Raw genomic sequence first — 21,992 nt, 5'->3', positions numbered from 1 at the left:
TCAAGTTTCATATATCAAAAAATTATGCAATATATAATATTTACTTCATCATAAGTTATTATAATTTTCATTTTTTATTTGTACAAAATAAATTATGCTTCTATGTATAAAATAATTAAAAGCATCAATGTGTTGATAAATTGAAAATATATTGTTAAGAATTAATAGTATATAAATACATCGAATTTAGAATAAATACCGATTAAAAATAAATTTTATAATTATACTTGTACTCTTATTTTTATACTAAAAATAATTTAATAATAAAGTATTTTATGATAATAAACTTATAAAAATTTATTAACAACGATACACTTTATTTAAATTTTAAGTATTTGTAATATAATATAAATTATTGATAATTAAAATGAATAGAATTAAAAATTTATAACTAACAAATTGTTAACATATTACAATATTACTATTATATTTCAATATAATATAACGTATTTGTATTTTTAATAAATATTATATTTTTTAAATATAATTTTTTATTGATATACATTAAATATTATTATTGATATTTATTTTAACTTTATCATTATTTTTTTACCATTTGAGTATATTAGTAGTTACATATAAATGACGTAGGATGGTGTTCTATACGCTATATATGAAATAATTAATATGTATTTAATTAGAAATTTTTATTAATTAGCATCATAAAATAAGAATAAAAATTTAATTATACAGATATAATATATAATATATATTTAAATTATTACATATATAAAATATAATTATAATTAATATTATAAATATATATAAAATTAACTATTTTATATATCAAATAAAATTTTATATACATTACAATTTATTTTTTTCTATTTATATCATTATTAATATTATAAAAAAGAAATTTTCTTTGATAATTATAATATTAATAAATTAATTGATTTTCAATATTTTATATTAATTATATAATTATATACAGAGCTAGAAACATAAATATCAAAAGCAAATGTTTCATTATAAATACATATAATATAAAATTTCTGTAATAATATTGATAAAATTTTACGTACGTGACAAAATGCAAAAATTTAAATTTACCGCTTTTTATTCACACGTTGATGTTCTAGCGTTCTAAACTGAACGCCATCTTTATTGGTTTTATGAGACGCGCGGGGTACAGCGGTAGATGTGTCAAATCGCAAGATCCATCACAATATCTGGATGAACATGGTGTTTATACAGGAAAGATGATTTTTAACGTCAAATTTCAATGTAAGTAATATATCGTGTTTGACAGTGATGTGAAAAATCGTACAATTTCAAACACGTTGATTTGTATCGGTCAATATATCCACCACCACGAGATTTCGTTAACAGCTATCATCTCTACGGTGGAAACCCTCTTTAAGAATCAAATATATGATGCAAATCATTAATATTGATAATAATTTTATTTCCTTATGACATGTCACTTCAGTTTTTGAAACCTATCTCACAAGCGTAAGAAAGTTTATTTTAAGAAGTACTTCTTGACAATAGATATCATCCATTTTGTTTATGCACCTCCGGCGCGTCTCGACTCAAAAACATTGCACCTCGTTTTCAACTTCTCGTTTTTGAATGTTGTTATTTATGAAAACAAATTTGAATAGAATTATCTTATATTGTTTTGATTATGATTAAAAATATTACATCATATTATTTTGCTTGTTTTTTTATCGTATATGTATTTTAAATTAATATCGTATGTGTTGTGAATCTAGATGTTTGATTTATTGTTTATATGTCACAATTTTTATGGTTTTATTTATCTATATCATTATATATTCGTAAATTTGTGAGTAAACTTTTTTAAATAGAATTAGTTTCCTAAGTTTTTCTAAATTTTTATGGAATGTTTTAATATTTAATTTATATTTAATATTAATATTTTAAAGTGTAAATGAATATATTTCAAATGAATTAATTATCTCTTATGAAATTCAATTCTTTTTTAGATATGTAAACTGAAAAAAAAATGGTTAGCAACATTTCACGGGGTACCCCGCGTATTCAGGTCTTTAGACCCACATATGAAGAATTTAAGGATTTTACCAAATATGTAGAATATATGGAAAGCAAAGGAGCTCATAAAGCTGGCTTAGCAAAAGTAATTCCACCACCTGAATGGATTCCAAGAAAAAAAGGTTATGATTTAGATGATTTAGATCTTACAATTCCTGCACCAATTTGTCAGGTTGTAACTGGCAAACAAGGTCTTTATCAGCAAATTAACATACAAAAGAAATCTATGACTGTTAAAGAATATAGCAAATTGGCTAATTCTGAAAGATACAATACTCCTCGTCACTTTGATTATGAAGACTTAGAAAGAAAATACTGGAAAAATATAACATATGTAGCACCAATATATGGAGCAGATGTATCTGGCTCATTGACTGATCCAGATGTAAAAGAGTGGAATATTAATCATTTGGGGACAATACTTGATTATGTGAATAAAGATTATGGTATATCTATTGATGGTGTTAATACAGCTTATTTGTATTTTGGAATGTGGAAAACTACATTTGCATGGCATACAGAAGATATGGATTTATATTCCATAAATTATTTACATTTTGGAGCTCCAAAAACCTGGTATGCTATACCACCAGAACATGGTCGACGATTAGAGAGATTAGCTAGTGGTTTTTTCCCATCAAGTTATCAAAGTTGTCAAGCTTTCCTGCGTCACAAAATGTCTCTTATTTCACCTCAAATATTAAAACAATATTCTATTCCATGTAATAAAGTAAGTTTCAATTATTTATAAATTAAAGATTACATAAAAATAAAAATTATAATTAATATTTTTTTTTCTTTTTTAGATAACACAAGAAGCTGGAGAAATTATGATTACTTTTCCTTATGGATATCATGCAGGTTTTAACCATGGATTCAATTGTGCTGAATCCACAAATTTTGCTGCTCCACGATGGGTAGAATATGGTAAAAGAGCTACACAGTGTACCTGTAGTAAAGATATGGTTAAAATATCTATGGATACATTTGTAAAACGATTTCAGCCAGAAAGGTAAAAAATAGTTCTTAGAAAAAGCATTATCAATATATATATGGAATAAGTGGAATAAATTTAAAATATATTATAGATATGAATTATGGTTACGTGGAGAAGATATTGGTCCTCATCCTGAAGATCCCAAACAAACAGCTGCACCTATGCCTTCTCAAATGGATCTTTTATGTAGTAATAGTCAATTACCACAAAGTTATTTGAATGCTGCTCCAAAAAATAAACGGCACACTATACATAAAAAGAAAAACATAATGGCTACAAATCCTGATGTTGACATGGAAGAATTAGTAAACCGTCCTGATATTCCACCAGATGTTAAAAAAGTATTACAAGATTTAGAATTGGAAGAAGTAGACGATCAACCAGATGAACAACAATTGGAAGTTTTAGAAGATATATGGCTAAAAGCTGGAGAAATGGGTAAAGATTATATTATACATATATTTTATGTTTCAATATGTACATGTAAAATCAAATAATCTATTATATATTATATATATTATATTATATACATTACAATTTGTCTATAATTTTTACTTATGAAATTTAACGAATAATATTTATCGTAGATGTGAATGAAGCTTCCGTGTTTGATGACGGTTATAATCGCAAAAAAAGTCGAAAACGTAAGAAAAAAAATACTGATAAATCTAAATCTAAAAAAGATTATAATAAAAGTATTAATGAAGATGTTAAAGTGAAGACTGAAATAAAAATGGAGCCAAGCGATAGTTTTAATTTCCTACCTTCAACATTTTCGGAGCAAAGTACTCAATTAGAAAATAATCTTCAAGGAAGTTCTAACATCATTATATCAAGTAATAATATTATTGAAAATATAAAAGTAGAAGAAAGTTCTGATTTTTCAGAAGCTACTGATAAACCATTGAAGAAAAAGAAAAAGCATTCGAAATCTGGAGAATCAAAGAAAATGAAATCAAAGAATATAAATAAAACTAAACGAAAACATTTAAACATATCTATTTTCGATACTAATGAGCCTTTGGATGTATCAGATGCTGATGTACAACGGAAATTAATGGCTATGCCAAGTCTTAATTTGCACAAGACACCAACAATTAATAAAGATATAAGTAATCATATAATTTCTTCTGATAATGAAATTAGTATGAGTTCCATTAAAGAAAAAAATTTAATAAGTATTGCAAATAATAGTCAAATTGCAAGCTCTATATATAATAATACAAAAGAAATGGAGAAGATTATAGATAATAGTGTGAATGAACGAGTAAATTTGTATGGAAAGAGTACAAAAAAAACCAGTATAACTACAGTAAAACCATCAGTTTCTAAGCAAATTTCATTGAAAAATATTTCTTCAGATCAAATAAAACCTATTCATAAAATCGATAAAATTGTAGAATCTGAATATAATAATGAAGATACAAATATCAGTACACAAGAAACAAAATCGAGCACTCTTACCAGTTGCAAAAGTGTGGGGACAATTATTACTGAAGGAACTATATTCAATTATGCGAAAAAAGATATCATTAAAGCTCCTAGATTGAGTGTTTTAAAATCTGCATATAATATATCTGCAACTGAGGTATCTTCGAAAGTTGATTCCGTAAAATCTATTGGAGAGGAAAACGATACTCGTATACCATTAAAAAACTTATTAGTTTCACCAAAGACTTGGCCTCTTGCCAAACCTCGAGAACCTAAGCTCTCTGGTTCAGGCATTATGTTTCTTAATACAAACTTTCCTAATCCGCCGATTTTACAAAAAGAAACATTAAATCAAGAATTAGCAAACGAAACAAAGACTGTGGAACTGTCAAAACCTTTAACTTCATGCGCAATTCAAATACCACGACTAGAAGGTATCTTTGCGAAAAATACGATCTTAGCTCAACCATTAGCGCAATCTGTAACATGTGTAAGTGGAATGAAAGCAGATATTAAAACTCTTGGAAAGAGATCCACTACAGATACATCAAAAATGATGGCAACAAAATTTTGGCAACCTTCTACTAGTAATAATAGCTTATTCTTTTTAAAGGATATGAGAGATGAACAAGCTCATTCTTCAACAAGTTTAGACACTCCTGAAACTACTATTTCATCCTCATCATTAAATTTAACGAGCAACAATACATTCTTTTTAACTACAACTTCTAAATGCAGAAATATCTCGTTAAATACACAATCGCCACTGACGATCGATTTTAATAAAAAATATTTACAAACTTCTACTTCGATTCCAAATACAAGTTCGTTTGTAAAGATTATACCGAAATCACAAGATTCATTATTTATGAGAAAAACAATTAATCAGAAAGAAGAAATTTGTAATAGGAAACCGTTCAAAAACGGAAGTACAATTGTTAATAAAGTAAAAACTGTATCCACACAAGTGGATACTCCACTGGAAATCGTTCAACTCAATAAAAATATAAATATTACAAATTCAGATACTAGTATACAATATACTACGAATCATTCCATCACGGATTTACAGGATTCCCAGAAAACAATTACTATTTCACACTTAAAACAAGAACAGTTTCCGAACGTAATTGCAATCGATAATAAATTACAAAGTCAAAATATACAAAAGAGTTCTGAAACTATATATCACAGTATATCACCATTAAAACAATTAACAAACTCGAGGCGGAAACCAAAAGAAAAATTAAAAAAGGCTACTACTAGGAAAAAAATATCTATAGAAACGAAAATACTCGGAACAACAAATTTAGAGGAGTCAAGTACAATTACATCTTCTGTAGATCAATCACCTTCTGTGTCTCATCGTATTTCGATGGTACCAGGACATATATCCGACATGTTGTATCCTAGTGTTCCGAATAATGAGTTATTAAAGGCATTCAATGATTATTGGAGTGCTCAAATTTCTCACTGTGCAATCTGCGCTCCGTTTACCTCGAGTTGTAATGGACATGGCAGATTAATGCCACCAGATTGGAAGTATTGTAAACCTACTGTTTTACCAGAAAGTTCACCAATATGGGTAAATAATATTTATTTTCAATTAAAATGATAGATTTTCAGAAGAAATTTTATTGAAACGTATTTTTTAGGTATCTGCGAATGTATTCGTTGCAAATTCAAAGGAACAAATCGTTGAACCGGAAAATGATAAGCTTTTACGTTGTAGAGAGTGTCACGTCACGGTTCATGCCTCCTGTTATGGAATCACCGTATTACCTACAGATCTACGAAATTGGGCTTGTGATAAGTGCAAGGCTGGTAAAACACAAGTGGTACGTATATATAAAATTATTTTTGTATATTTTATTTTTTTATTTTTAATAAATTTTTTGATTAATTTTCATTATTATATAATGTAGATGTGTTGTTTGTGTCCTATGCGAGGGGGAGCTCTTAAGCGAACCAGCGATAGTAATTGGGCACACATATTGTGCGCTCTTCTATTACCAGGTGTAACTTTTAAGGATGCCATAAATAAGGATCCTATTAATGTATTAACCATCAAACCAAATAATGTTAAGCAACAATGTTGTTATTGCGGGCAGAAAGATGGAGCGTGTCTTAATTGTAATCAGTGTAATAATCTATTTCATCCGTCTTGTGGACTTGTTTCTGGTGCTACATTTACAATACCTGTATACAATTCACCAGAACTTCAGGTATTTTAAAAAGGATTTACATAAAATTCAATTATATATTAAATTATATTAAAATTATAACAAAGATTATTATGTAGATAACATGTGATGGGCATGGTGATGGAAAAGAAAAGATACCGACGATTCGACAAGGAGAAATTGTATGGGCAAAACATCGTAATACGCGATATTATAAAGCAAAAGTAGATTCCATACATGATACTTTGTTTTACATGGTTACGTTTAGTGATGATAGTTTTAGCGAAGATTTATATCCATCAGATATTACAGTAAGTATATATATGGATGTTTTTTTTTTTTCATTTAAAAATGTGTACAAATATTTTTATTATTCTATGTAGAACTATGATCCTGGAAATCCACCGCAACAAGGTGCTGCAGTCGTTGTAAAATGGACAGATGGAAACTTATACAATGGTATCTTTGAAGGTACAAATCACCGAATCATGTATACTGTAAGTATCTTACAATAATATATTAATATTTTAATATTGTTATTATTATTAATATTATTGCACTTATATATAAATTAATTAATTATATAATTATAGATTAATTTTTAAATTATAACTATATTTTTTAGGTAATTTTCGAAGATGGTTCGCAACTCGTATTAAAACGAAATGAGATTTATAGCTTACAAGAAGATATGCCAAAAAGAGTTCGTTCACGTTTGGTGAGTTTAGTGATAAATTAATCTGTTTGCGTGAAAAATTTTTTAATAGGATTTTGAGGAATAGGATTTTTCTTTACATGATTCACCTTACTTTTTTTTTTAATGCATTTTTATTATTGATTTATTTATCATGAATTTGTGTTGACTTTTTATTATTTTAAATGATTTCATTAAGTCTGTTGCGACCGAAATGAAGCACCGGTATCATCTATATGGGACAGAGGATGAATCGGAGGCGCAAAGAAAGGTGAAACCGTCGAAATATTGTGATTAAAAAAAAATTATATACGGTTCGTTGTAAATAATCGATAGAGACAAATAATATTAAATTACTGTACATAATATATACAAATAATTGTATCTAATAATTTGATTTTTTCTAAACTTGTATGCGTTTTAAAATGGACCAAATGAACAGGTTTTTATTTTTCTTCATTTTCTCTTCATTTTCATTTCTTATCTTATTTCTTTTTATTTCGTTCTGTTTTCTTTTGTTTTCTTTGCTTTTTTAATTTTTTAACTTATCGACATTTTTATTGGTATATTTATATATCTCTTTGTTTTTAAATGTACCATTATTTGTTAAACATGCTCGTAATGAGTATTAAAATCTTGATTCAATTTACAAAAACAAATTTAATATAAATGTTACAATGTCTCGACGAGAAAAAAGTATTAATGAAATTACGGTGTTACAGATTACGTCTCTTTTCTGTGGTTATAATTAAGTACGAATTTTTAACTATTTATCACATAATTAAAAATTCAAATTCAAGATTTTCTTCATACGAAATGAATGAAGCGTTATCTTATTCCTTGTATTTACACGCAGTTAGAACAATTTATCAAATTCGAGGAATTGTTAAAATTGTTAAAAACAAAATATTCAACAAATAATAAGGATCAAAAAAGAATAGAAATAAAATTTATGCAATATAGTTCTGTATATATTTACAGAATGTGAATAAGATATGAGATGTTTTTAAACAATGAATCCCACATATGTAATTTAAAAACATTTTTTACTTTGTTCTATGAATAAGCGTCTAAAATGAACACTTTAGAGATTTACATTGCGTATTTCTCAATAAAAATCATGTTAAATCATAATACGTTATCAAAAGCATAAATAAACCATTTTTAAAAGGGTTCAATAGTTGTATATTTCATAATTTTTCTTAAATTATCATTTTATATTCTATAAAATTTATATAAATATATATATGTATTTTTCACCAAAATCTATGACGTATTTTTATTAATTATTTAAATATTTAATAAAGTGAAATTAATTATTTGCAAATTTATTTTTAAAGTTAATTAAATTTTAATTATGAAATTTCATTGCATTTCAATCTCTGACAACTATTGATCCCTTTAATGTGGAGAGTTGTAAATCCTTCTTCGTTTTTTTTTTTTTTTTTTTTCTAAGAATAAGAATCGCTGATAAATTATAGTACTCAATTATGTGTTCATTATAAAATTGTTAAATGAAAATTTTTAAAACAAAGAAATATGTGTATTAGACATCTAAATTTAATTCTTTACCAATATCAAAACTAATATATTCGCGCCATTTCGTTAGTTATAAAGATATGTTTCTAATTCTATATATCGTTCATTTTTTTGTTTCGTTGATTTGTATTCATAATTGAGTATAATATGTGAACACAACACAGCGTTTATTAAATATTAATATATATATATATATATATTTATATGTATATTTAATTTAAAAAAAATTAGTTATTTGAGTTAGTTTATATGATCTCTTGATATTTGTTTCTTACAAATTTTATTTAATCCCGAAAACAAAGATATGTACGTGCGTGCGCGTGAAACGAGCTTTAGTTGTAACTTAATTTTGTTTAATTTATGCGAAAAAAAATTATTTTCTTCCCCGGCCACTTTATAATAACTATCCACTGAAATAGGTTGGGGGAATTGTATTAGCATTATATCTGTATATGATATTAATGAAAGAAAAAATTAACTATGTATCCGAATGTAGAAACAAATTGGATACAAAATATAATAAAAACTGAATATATAAAATAGTTATTTTTCTTTTTAAATTACCATTATTATAAATGTAGAATACGAATTCATAGATTTTTATTTACTTCTTTTTTTTAAGTTAGTTTTATCTTTAATTAGAAAATCTAATAATAATGTATTTAATGCTGTAATTTGTAATAATTGTAACAGTTATAATTTTAGAATAAATATTCATTAATCAATTTAGTGAATCAGTTTGGATAAAATTTGTTTATTTTGATTGATTTTGATGAATTTTATTTCATACTTATAATATCAAATGTGTAATGATTTATCTCTCTAAGCAAAATGATTTATCTACAATTAGTATAATAGAAAATTGAAATAACATAATTTAAAATATAATTTAAACTTTCAATTTCAAAACGATAAAGATAAAAATTATTAATATATTTTCCAATCAGATTTTTTTAAATTATCAAGATAGATTTTATAAAACAATCTTAGAGATATTTTAGATAATTCTAATTTTTTTAATTTATATAAAATTATATTAAAGAATATTAATTATTTAAAATTATGAAAATATTTATCACAGTAAGTAATTATATCCATTATATTAAAAATAAAGAAACATGAATTTTTTTTAATTAATTTAACAATTTTGTTAGTTTGTTATAAAAAATAAGTGAAATTTTTTTTTAAATCATTGCTTATTGACATCATCATATTTGTAATAAATATAAAATATAAATAATTTTTTAATATTAAATAGTATTATTTATAATATCACTTTTTACAATAAAATTTTAATATATTTATTTCAATATCAGTTCCATATTGATCAATAATTAAATAATTAAATCAATTTATAATTAATATTTTAAATTGATGACATTGCAACAATGCAATGATAAATGTTATTAGATAATAATATTGTAATCTATAAAAATGTGATAAAAAAATAAGTTTCTTTCTAATTATTGCATATGTACATTACATATATATTTATATAATAACTAAATGTACATCAAATATCACGAATATCTTAAAGCTTTCGTGACTCGTTTCTTATAAAAGTTTCAAATATATAAAATGTATTTGATAAAAAAAATATATAATAAATTAATTGATGCAGTAATTATGAAATAATATGTAATCATAAAAAAATATGTAATAATAAATTTGAATTAGAAATTCTATGTTATTTAATTAAGTTTATATATTGCCATCACAAATTAAATATGTGCATGTTTCCAATATTAACTTCAACAAAAACCTTTCCATAATTCATAAGTACAGTATAAGAATTATTATTAATTTATCAAGATTCAATAAAAAATTTTAAAAAATTCTAAAGTTTTTTCATCAAGGTAAGTATAAATAAAAATATAAATTTTATTAATCCATATCTAAGAAGTTCCAAAAGAACTTCTTTTAGCACCATTGTCACAGTAAGTAAGCCATAATTGCTGGGCAATAGTGGATCACCAAAATTAGAAATAATGTTTATCTTCTATTAAGTTTACACCATAGAGCACTAGCAGTTAACAAATGCATTAATACGCCAATACCAAGTATTAAAATAAGATTGTTTGCAACACTTGTATCAGCAATTTCCATCTCTTTGAGAAATTGTGTTGGTTTTTTATAATGACAATAGAAATCGTCACATTTCAAGTCCATTCGGTCAAAACCATAGACAGTGTGTAAGAGACTGTGAAAACTGGCACGAAAGTATGATATATAAAACATCCATCGAAACATTTGCGGCGTATCTATGTAACGAATACAAAATCCGAATACGGAAAATAGCACTGCAATTATGGGTCCTGCAAATACTGCAATCTAAAAAGAAAAAAAAATTGAATTATAATTTTCTTTTTAAACAAAAGTTAATATTTTTTTAATAAATATTTTAGTATCATAATATAATATAAATAAAATATTTTTATTAAATATTAAGTGACAAAAATATACAAATTATATTGTCTTTTTTTCTTTCTAATAATTATCCAATAAAATAATTTTTAATATTTATTAATTTAAAAGAATTATTGCAATTATGCAATGTTTAGAATATATTTATATAATTAATTAATAAATTTATAAATTTTTTTATTTATATTTTGTAATTTATATGTTTATCTATCATATATCATTATTAATTAAAAAAATAAAATTGTATAATAAATGAATCATTTATTAAAACAAAATATATAATATATTCTGAAAAATCGATAGTATTTTAATTTATGCGCATTTATATTTGCGTAATAACCTACAATAACATACATTATTGAAAAAATTAATATTTTATTCATATATTTATTTCATGAATTATTTATATAGAACATAGAATATTTCATATTGCTATTATAATTACATTCTATTTTCATACATTTCATAATTAGATATTCTAAAATCATGATAAATGATTTAAAAAATATACGTACATTAACAGGTGTAGTTGCACCAATAAAGAAACCCCATGCTTGTGCCGTCAAACTAGCAGCTATACTGACAACCATAAAAGAAATTATACGAGGAGTTTCTACAGGTTGTCCTGTTAACCAATAACTTACAACCAAATAGGTTGCTGCACAAGATGCCTGGAAAGGTATTTCCACTAGTAGCATACTAATATAATATGGTGCTAACCGATACCACCGGTTGAAATGCTCCCTTGTTAATATCCGCATTTCCAATGGAACTAAAAATATTCAAATTTTTTTTAATTATTTATCGTATTTTCATTTTTTTATGTATATAAATATTAAATATAAAATTAAAAATTAATTTTAAATAAAAAGTTTTTTTTTAACATTTAAACAGAATTTTGTGCCTGCAATTTTAATTTTACTTTATACATACATAAAATATTATACATAAAATAGTCATTTTATATATATATATATATTTATATATATAAGTCATTATATATTTTATATACATATATATGTATATATTTTTATATATTATATATTTTTCTCTTTTTAAACTATGAAAATTATATTAGCATAGCACAAAATATGAAATAAAATAATCTGAATTTCAAAATCGTTATATTATTAAATATAAATTTGTTTCCATTTTTATATAATATATAAAATATATAAAACAAAATTTACAGCGAATTCTTCTTGAAAAATTTTCTAAAAGGAAAAAAAAATTAATTAAAGCAATAATAACCATTTATGGAAATAATTTAGATAAATTATAAAAATAATGAATTATTAACATCTTTTATAAAAAAAGAAATATATGATACAAATATACAGCAATGCTTCAATAAACGAATAAAATGCATTTGGCTTACGGGAGTGAATGTCTAGAGATACTATTAACTCTTCTTTGTATTATTATTCAGTCTGAAATACAACTACATACCAAGTTCCTTGACCTACATTTTCTACCAATGGTGCGAAATGATAATAATATAAAGGAAAATTAAATCGTGAAAATTGATATCCTATTTTTTTTTTTTTTGATACAATGCAATTTTTTTATAATTAAAATATTAAGAAATAAAATATTGAATAAATATCAATTTAAAAAAAACAAAATAAAATTAATATAAAAAATTTTTTTATGATCTACTATCATTAAAGAGATCATTAAAATTAAATGAACTATATAAAATAATAAAAAAGAAAATAATGGAGGAACAACTCGAGAAAGTGAATCGTAAGAGAAAGTTTTTAGTTCTTAGTTCGTGTAATGTCCATTATATATTCGATGATACCCATTATATACCAATATATTTTAATATATTATTATGATGAAAAGTTCTATGTTAAAAACAATTAATATATTTTATAATACAATATTGAATGAATAAATAAATAAATACTTACAAGCAAGTGTGACAGCCATTTTACCCGTATATACAATAAGTAATAACGATCCGTAGAGATAAACATAATTAGCAAGTACACCGTTGGCTCTATAACCACTTCCCATGTACAGATAGCCAAAGATTATTCCAATTAACAAATGACACAATAGACGTACTACTAATAATGTATAATCCCTTTTAAGACAAAGTAATTGTCTTTTGTAAAGTAAATAACACTGAGCAATGAATCCCGCTGATGGAGGTGGTTCTTTCATGCTTTCTATACTGACAAAAAGTCGTAATAATAATATATATTAAATATTTTTTATAAAATTAAATGAATTATAACGATAAAATGAATTTCAATGCTTTTTAATTTTTATATTATAATTAATATAATATAATAACACTAATAACTAGTTATAGTAGAAAGTAGGTATAATAGAACTTTAGAAATTTCATAGATATGTACAGTTATATTAAGAGAAATCTAAAAAGATAAATGAATAAGAAAACATTGCAATTACCGTCTAACTGTGGTTTCATCGTATAAATAACGGTTTTGTCATTCTTGCATATCGTATCCATGGCAGCCGCTAATTTGTCCACGGTAATATTATAATCACCAATTGCAACTTCTAAAACTGTAATAATAAACATAAAAAAAAATTCTATTGTAATTTAATTAGCACTGTAGAATTTTAAATAAATCAAGTTATTTATTCAATATCATTAAAATATCTCTCTCTATGCTATAAATAAATATTATCAAAAGTTGTGTGATATTGCCTAAAAAAGTATAAATTTAGATGACAAAATAAATATAAAATAATATTCTTTTATAAATATTTATATATTGTTATATATTATGAAATTGGTAGTACAAATCATAAAAAGATAAATCTATATGAAATATAAATCGAAAACTAGAATGATATTTTTTCATACAAAAATGAATTTATTTTCAAATATTTTCAAATTAATATTGAAAATTTATTAAATAAATGTAAATTTGTCTATACTATTTAGATTAATTTTTGTTGTATTTATATATATATAAACTTTATTAATATCATTATTATTATTTCCAAATCAAATTTTCAATTTCTATTATTCTATTAATATTACAATATATATATATGTATAGTATCTGGAAAGATAGTCAAGAAACAATTTTTATTTTAGATTATTATATCTAATAACTTAAAATATCTTATTAACTAATTCTAAGATTTTCTTTTACATATTATAAAATTTGATTTTTTTCCCATTTCTTATGATTGATCGAAAACAACTATCATGTTGGCAAAACACATCAAAAAATCTAAAATGTTTTACAATAAACTTTCTTTATTCTTTCAATCATTATTCTATCAAAATATTGACGAATAATATAATAATTAGTATAATAATCACATATTAATGCATTTAGCGGGACAATATATTTTTTTTATTATATATTACGATAAAGACTAAAAATTTCACTTGGAAATAATAATAAGTCATGATATTGATAAAATTCATATATGGAAAAAAGCAACAAAAACTAATCTATAAAGTTAAATATATGCAAATATACGAATCTTTAATATTATTTTATATATTGTATTATATCTTTAATATTATAAATTATTTGGAAATGAAATTCAATAAAAAAAAAATTTTATTCTATATTTTCAATTTATTTTTTTAGATTCATCTTTATTGATTTGTATCATCGAAAACAACTATATAATTATGTTTCTAACAATTTAATAATAATTATATTTTTTTTTACTATATACATAATAATTTTAAAATAATGTATTTAATAATAGCACTAACAATGATTTAAAAAAACACCTTAAATGTTATCATTTAATCTGATTAGTATATATATTTCAATTAACATGAAAATTAAATGAATACAATATCAATCTACGTACGAAAGTCAGCAGGATTATGGTAAGGTGGGCAATCAATTCCAATCGAGGACATATGAGGTAATAAAGATTTTACCGGGCCTTTATATATACAATATCCATCAGCAACCGCATAAATAGCATCAAACATTTCTAAGAGCAATGCACTTGGTTGGTGTATCGTGCATATTACTGTACGCCTTTCTATATTAGCGAGACGTTTCAATAATGCGATACACTGACTACACGAGGATGAATCCAAACCTAAAATAAAAAAAAAATTAAAAAAAATTCAAAAGATTATTTTTATTATATTAAATCTATAAAAGAATTTTTATATTTCTTTTCATATTGATTAAAAAAAAGATTATAAAAATTTTAATAAAAAAAAGAAAGAGTTTAATAATTTGAACATAATATAATTGAATATTCTCTGAGTCACGAGAACAATTCCTATATGACTATAGTTTAATATACATTACTGACAGTGATGCAGCAAAATACAAATTAGTCATTGTGAACGTTATTACATACGTTATAACGTATTTATGTATTATCTTTATATAACTTTGACAATAAGAATAAAAATTTGTTCTATTTCTATCTGTATACTGTATACTATAAAAAAATATAATTAATTGAATAAGTTTTTTATTTTTAATACTTCTGCTTAATATTTCTAATATATTTTACAATCTTTTAAAATATACATATTTTTACTATTTTAAATATTAATAAAGGAACAGTTAACATATAAAATAAAAAACATATAATAAAAAAAATTAAAATAAAATGATTGGGATTAAAATAAAATGGAAATTGTGTATCATGAATTGCTATTGTAAAGCACTTGTATCATATTAAGTAGGGGCCTTGACGAAATGTTCCAAGCAATCTATGATATGACTTCTAATAGAATTTAAAAAGCATCAATTGATCATCAGTATTATATTTCAAATATATAATTTTTAATTATTGATTTTTTTTTATTTTTCTCTTTTTTCGTAATATAATTTAATGTTAAAATAATAAAATATTATACTTCATTATATTTCAATTTATATATTATGGATATTGATTATTATTTTAAAAAATGAATTATGATAAAATATTAACTTTAGACAAACAAAATTTTATTAAATATTTCATTAGCAAATTATTATTAAAAAATAATTATTATGTAACTATCAATTTTTATAAATATAATAATAGTTTTTATAAATATTTTTCCATACACTATGTATGGAACTAAAAATTTATTCTAATCTATGAAGCGCGATATTAATTAAAATTTGTTTGTTATAATTACCAGTTGTTGGCTCATCAAGGAATAATACTGAAGGATTACTTAAAAGTTCCAGAGCAATATCCAGTCGCTTTTTCTGTCCACCGGACAGTTTTCCACATAAAGTATCATAACAATGACTCAAACCTAACATTTCTAATAATTCCAAGACCTGATAATACAAATAATATTATTCATTATGATATGTATCATTATTTTAAACAATAATAGTTATTAAATTATTAAATTAAAAATAATTATTAAATAATTATTAAATAAAATTTATATTCAATTAATTTAGATAATTTTTACAAAAGGCAATTGCAAGAGTTTATAATAGAAAAATATATTATTATTAATATCATATTTTATAGATTTCTTATATTTTTATATTAAATAATTTTTATATAAATTATTTTACTGTTAAATAAGTAAAAATAATAACATTATTTATATATATATATAAATATGCAATATGATATTTTATTTACGAAAATGAAAATATTGATTCGTGAAAATATTACGTATTTATAAAGTAAATTATTTATATTATAGATACAAACTTGAGTGTGCTTATAAGCTGAACTGATACTGTAGCCAAGTTTTAAATGTGCAGCTAATGTCATAGCTTCTCCCACAGTAATCCTTATTCTCATCAAGGATTCCTGTTGTATGTAGCATGAAGTCCTCTTCCACCTCTCACTATACGGTACTCTAACTTTTCCATTTATTAGAATCTTACCCTGGACTCCTTTTACTCTGAAATATTATTTTATTTTTAAATAAATCAATTGCATTATTAATATTACTAAATCTTTAGATCATTATACAAAATATTTTTTTCATTTTAAATTTTGCAATATTATTTTATTATAATATATTATTATATATTATATATATATTATTATAATATTATACTAGGATTAAAAGTTATTTATTTCAGAATAGTAAATTAATCATTAACCATCAATAATTATTAATGTCATAAAAATTTTTGTATTATATCAAGAAATGCTTAATTAAATGATACTTCCTCTTACTTTGATCATATACATATTATACAAGAACCCTGGCTATAAAATATTAGACTATGTTACAAATCATGTTTTCTTTCATACATATTCTTTTCTTTATGTAAAAAAATTTATATAAAAATAATTTTATTTATTAAAAAAATTCTTTTTTTATATAAAAGTATAAATATTTTTATTTGTTTCTAATTCATGGATGTTTGAAATTTTTTTTGAATCTATTTAAACATCTATGAAATATTAATATATTCATGAAATATGAAAGATTGCTTCTAAAAATAAATAAAAGTAAAATAAAATAAAAGTTAATATATAAAAATGTCGCTTAATTATTAAATTATAATTATATAATTAATTATTAAATTATAAGCAATTTAAATATTTACATTAAAGTGAGACGAAAATAGAATAAAACAACTCTATTTAAAACTTTAGAAGTTTCATTCTTTATCTTTTTTTTTTATTTATCTAACGCAAACTTAAACTTAAAATATTTATAATTTAATAAATAAATCTCAAGTGAAATTTTTACATATCAACATTTTATTTGTTGTTGGCTTCTAAAATTAGTTCTCTATAAATGTTACATTACATTAACATCTTATAGAATATTTATATAATAAATAATACTTAAAAAATAAATAATTTGGATTTAGAATATAAGATAGATTGAATAAAAAAAATATGTCTGTTATTATTATTATTTATATATATATAAATATATAATTCTTAATATAAACCATAAAAAAATAATGATCATAGTATAAATATAATTTAAAGTATAAAAGAAAGTATAAAAATAATAAATATTAATGATACTTATAACATATTTTTGGATTGTTAGAAAAATATTTGTTGAAGTTTATTTTTTAAATTATAAGCAATTTTAATTTATATAGATAGAATGAGAGATGGAAATAAAGTAAGAAGATTGCTCAGCAATATATATACTGCCATATCACATTTACTATTTGCTTAGGCAATGAGATTAAAAGTTTTAACTAAGCCATTTTAAAATTTTTAATATAACATTCATTCATTATAGTATAAATTAATGCACATGCGCGTATGTGTACATATATATACATACATACATTCATATATACATATTTTGAATATAGTTTCAAGTATAAGAGCATGCAAATATATATATATATATATATATATATATATATATATATATATATATATATATATACATATATACGTGTATGTGTGTATATATTATAAATTTAATTTATTACATTTAAATTTTAAATTTTCTTTATTTTCTATACTAAAGTAGAATCGTTCGTAACAGCATTTTAATTTAATGAAAAAAACAGTTTCATAATATTCATTTATTGTAAGATAAAAAAAATAAAATACTATATATAATATGTCTTCTATTATAGAATATTATTTATATATATTCAATATGATCGCATCTTCTGGTGTGTATTTTAATTAAATATTGCAGTAATGAAAATAATTAAATATGTATAAATGTTAAAATTATTAATATTTATACAATCGATATGGGATATAAAATAATGACATGAATTATTATGTTATATATTCATGTGAAAAAATACCAATAAACAATAATCGTAATTTTACAATAAATGACTTTGCTTTATACTTTTTAAATATTTAAGAAATACGCACGTGTAACCAGCTAAAACATTCAATAAAGTAGATTTTCCGGCTCCAGAGGGACCCATTATAGCGACTAGTTCGCCGGCTCTGAACTCTCCACTGACCCCGTGTAGAATGTCTTTGGTTTCTGGAACAAGAAAAAATACATTTTTTAAAATATACATACAATATAAAACATATATAATATATAATTTTTTTGAACTATATTTGAAAAAAAAAGTTATTATCTTTGAATTAAAGTAATTGTATAATAATGTAATTTTAAGATCTTAATTTTAATTTGATTAAAATAAAATAATAAGATTTATTATTCAATAAAAATAAATTTTTTTTACAGCTAAAACATGATCAGATATTTTATTTATTTGAAAAAAATTTCAAATTATTCAAAATATATGTCAAATTTAGTACTTACAAAATGCAGTAATTTTATTATATTTATTATATAGATTTTTATTATATTATATTTTTATTATACAGATTTATCAATTTAAAATTATAATATTATATAAAAATTTTCTAATTCTCTAGAAAAATTACTATTATTTATTGAAAACGAAATCATTATACGAGACATCGTGTAATATATTATTATTTTAATATCATATCAGATATTCTCTTACTGTTTTTATAAATTCAGAATTTTTCCAATTCTTTTATATTATATCGTGATTAAAAGTTTCATTCAAAATATAATTAAATTTATTTATAATATTCAATTATTATAAATATGTATATAAAAAAAAATTAATATCAAAAGAAAATATTCATTTATATTTAAAAATATACATTTATCGATCATGTAAAATATGCAAAACATGAAAAATATGCATAATTTGCATAAAAATCTACATAAATATTGATAGAAATTAGATTTTAATCATTAAAATATTTTCCAAATGAATTTTTCTCGATTACATATAATTAGAAGTTATATCAAATGAAATGAAACTAAACAAAGCAATAAAGTACAAAATAGGATCAACTTCAATAGCATTAAGTCTGTAAGACTTTAAGTAGAACAACTTCAATAAAATAATACTGAAGATTTAAGCGGATTATTAATACCTATATTGTTAAAACCTAATCTTCTATTAAAATTAATTTTGATTTATTTCATCGCAGCATCATTATCTCAATCTAGAAAAAACATATTAACATTTATTAATATATGCATCGTGGTGCATTAATGACATGAAAATCAATAATAATATTTTGAATCGATGAAAATATTCTTCAAACAAAGAGTTAGTTAAATTATTTGCTAATTAACATGTAACTACTTATTGATTCATATGCTTTACAAGAGCATTTTTTATTTATCATTATTGACTCGACTTGTTGAACGAAAAATAGTTTTTTGTTTATACTTTGTTCAATAAATAAAAAAGGCAAAAAAAAGATAAAAAATGTAGAATGAGATGTTTAATACAACTGAGATTGATTTACAATTAACATATTCAATTATCATATCAAATATCATTAATAAAAAATCGATATTTATGATAAGAATATGAAAATATGTCGATACAATTGACATTGATTGTTATCCAATATATCAAACATCGTATAATTATAAAATATTGATATTTATGATTTATTTTTGCTTCATTTTATCTAACGCAAGTTTAGTTGTTTATATAATTTAATAAATGAACTTTAATCAATATTTTTGTATATTAACTTTTGTATTTATTTTAGCTTCTAAAATCGTTCTTCTAAATGTATTTCACGAATATATTTACATAAATTATACGAGGGAACAAAAGAATTTCTTAAAAATTGTAAAAGAATCGAAAGTATTAATTTATAATAACTCAGAGTTTTTCAATGAAAACTATATTTCTTGCTTTTTTTGAACTTTAATTTTTATCAAAATATAGATATGTTTTTATATAATAACCAGTTTCGTTCATAATTTATATATATATCAATATTGCTAAATAACATATAAATATATATTCTCAAATTATACGTTCACATTAAGAGAAAAGGAATAACAAAATTATTTTTAAGATTGTTTTTTTTTTTAAATTTCAAAATAAAATAATAATTTCTAATATATAATTTCTATATCTAATATTATATAATATCTAATATTTATGAAATATAAAATATATATTTATATTTAATTTAATATCTGAAATTAAAACTTATCTATTAACTTATATGATACTATAAAACTTTAATAATAAAATAAATCCTTACTAGTATGTCGATTCCTCCACTAATAACCATTCCATATTTATTTTATATGAATATATAATTATTATAACCTTTTTTTTACTTTTTTTTTTACTCTAAGGTGTGATTCTGAGAAAAGAATGATTCAGAAGAAGAATACATACACAGCTTGCGAGTCATCAGTTGCTTGGAATTCCCTGAGAATATTTTTATACAGGGTATTAATCTTCATAAGTATTCGTCTTTTATTTTAAATAAACAAATAAGATTGAAACACTTCTTCAACAAGTTAACTAGAATTATCGGTGATCTCAAATTATATTATGAAGCAAATTAATTCGAATTCAGATTTGATACATCGTAAATAAAAATTTTATGTTTTTCAACATAATAAACATTATCGTTATATATATATATATATGATATTTGAAACTAAAATATTTTTCTTAAAAGTGTGAGAAAAGAAATTTTTTATTATTATTTATTTCAAATTGATCTTGCATTCATTACACGTAATCTTAAATCATCCGTCTGAAATTTAATATATTCATGGAAAAAAAAGATCGATACTAGAAATCAAAATGAATACAAAAATTGTTATTATATAGAAATGTCAATTAATATTATTATTTATTAAACAATTGAAATTTGCATTAAGAATAAAATGAAGAGTGTTTTGTTTCGATTATACATATCATTGTCTATTTTCGTCTTATTTTATTTATTGCAAATTCAAATTTCTTTTAACTTAATAAATAAATATTTTTAT

At 22.2% G+C, this 21,992-nt stretch overlaps 2 protein-coding genes and 1 long non-coding RNA gene across 6 annotated transcripts in view; 1 reads left to right on the top strand and 2 right to left on the bottom strand.

Annotated features, from left to right (window-relative positions):
- Positions 1 to 271: 271 nt before the first annotated feature.
- On the bottom strand, positions 272 to 1,732 carry LOC147656919 (uncharacterized). Its single transcript, XR_015293534.1, has 2 exons — positions 1,026 to 1,732; positions 272 to 607 (listed from the first exon to the last, which is right to left on the bottom strand). It is a non-coding gene; the product is annotated as an uncharacterized LOC147656919 (long non-coding RNA).
- On the top strand, positions 1,110 to 9,403 carry LOC100867689 (lysine-specific demethylase 4C). Of its 2 annotated transcripts, none has more exons than XM_003693487.4 (11): positions 1,110 to 1,227; positions 1,953 to 2,749; positions 2,826 to 3,031; positions 3,108 to 3,454; positions 3,604 to 6,032; positions 6,103 to 6,285; positions 6,373 to 6,672; positions 6,750 to 6,941; positions 7,014 to 7,127; positions 7,256 to 7,348; positions 7,524 to 9,403. In XM_003693487.4, the coding sequence occupies exons 2-11, from the start codon at positions 1,973 to 1,975 to the stop codon at positions 7,620 to 7,622; spliced, it is 4,740 nt and encodes a 1,579-aa protein (XP_003693535.1). In that variant the 5' UTR covers positions 1,110 to 1,227; positions 1,953 to 1,972; the 3' UTR covers positions 7,623 to 9,403. The 2 variants fall into 2 exon arrangements, with proteins under 2 accessions (XP_003693535.1, XP_086769079.1); XM_086912953.1 differs by having other exon boundaries at positions 8,047 to 8,304.
- Positions 9,404 to 10,326: 923 nt separating this feature from the next.
- Positions 10,327 to 21,992, bottom strand: part of LOC100867929 (ATP-binding cassette sub-family G member 1) — a 29,228-nt gene continuing 17,562 nt past the window's right edge. For all 3 annotated transcript variants that reach the window (XM_086912954.1, XM_086912955.1, XM_012486364.3), the window contains 8 exons: positions 19,049 to 19,166; positions 16,934 to 17,129; positions 16,395 to 16,542; positions 15,110 to 15,349; positions 13,712 to 13,828; positions 13,204 to 13,464; positions 11,803 to 12,059; positions 10,327 to 11,194 (listed from right to left, as the gene is read on the bottom strand). In XM_086912954.1, coding sequence (XP_086769080.1) covers positions 10,856 to 11,194; positions 11,803 to 12,059; positions 13,204 to 13,464; positions 13,712 to 13,828; positions 15,110 to 15,349; positions 16,395 to 16,542; positions 16,934 to 17,129; positions 19,049 to 19,166 — 1,676 coding nt within the window. In that variant the 3' untranslated portion in view covers positions 10,327 to 10,855. The remainder of the gene's footprint in view (positions 11,195 to 11,802; positions 12,060 to 13,203; positions 13,465 to 13,711; positions 13,829 to 15,109; positions 15,350 to 16,394; positions 16,543 to 16,933; positions 17,130 to 19,048; positions 19,167 to 21,992) is intronic.

The sequence above is a fragment of the Apis florea genome, unplaced genomic scaffold, assembly GCF_048593485.1.
Source record: "Apis florea isolate Af1SG1 unplaced genomic scaffold, ASM4859348v1 contig_3493_pilon, whole genome shotgun sequence".
In the NCBI taxonomy this organism is placed as follows: domain Eukaryota; kingdom Metazoa; phylum Arthropoda; class Insecta; order Hymenoptera; family Apidae; genus Apis; species Apis florea.
Note: the sequence above shows the minus strand (reverse complement) of the source record. Positions and strands in the feature narration are given on the sequence as shown.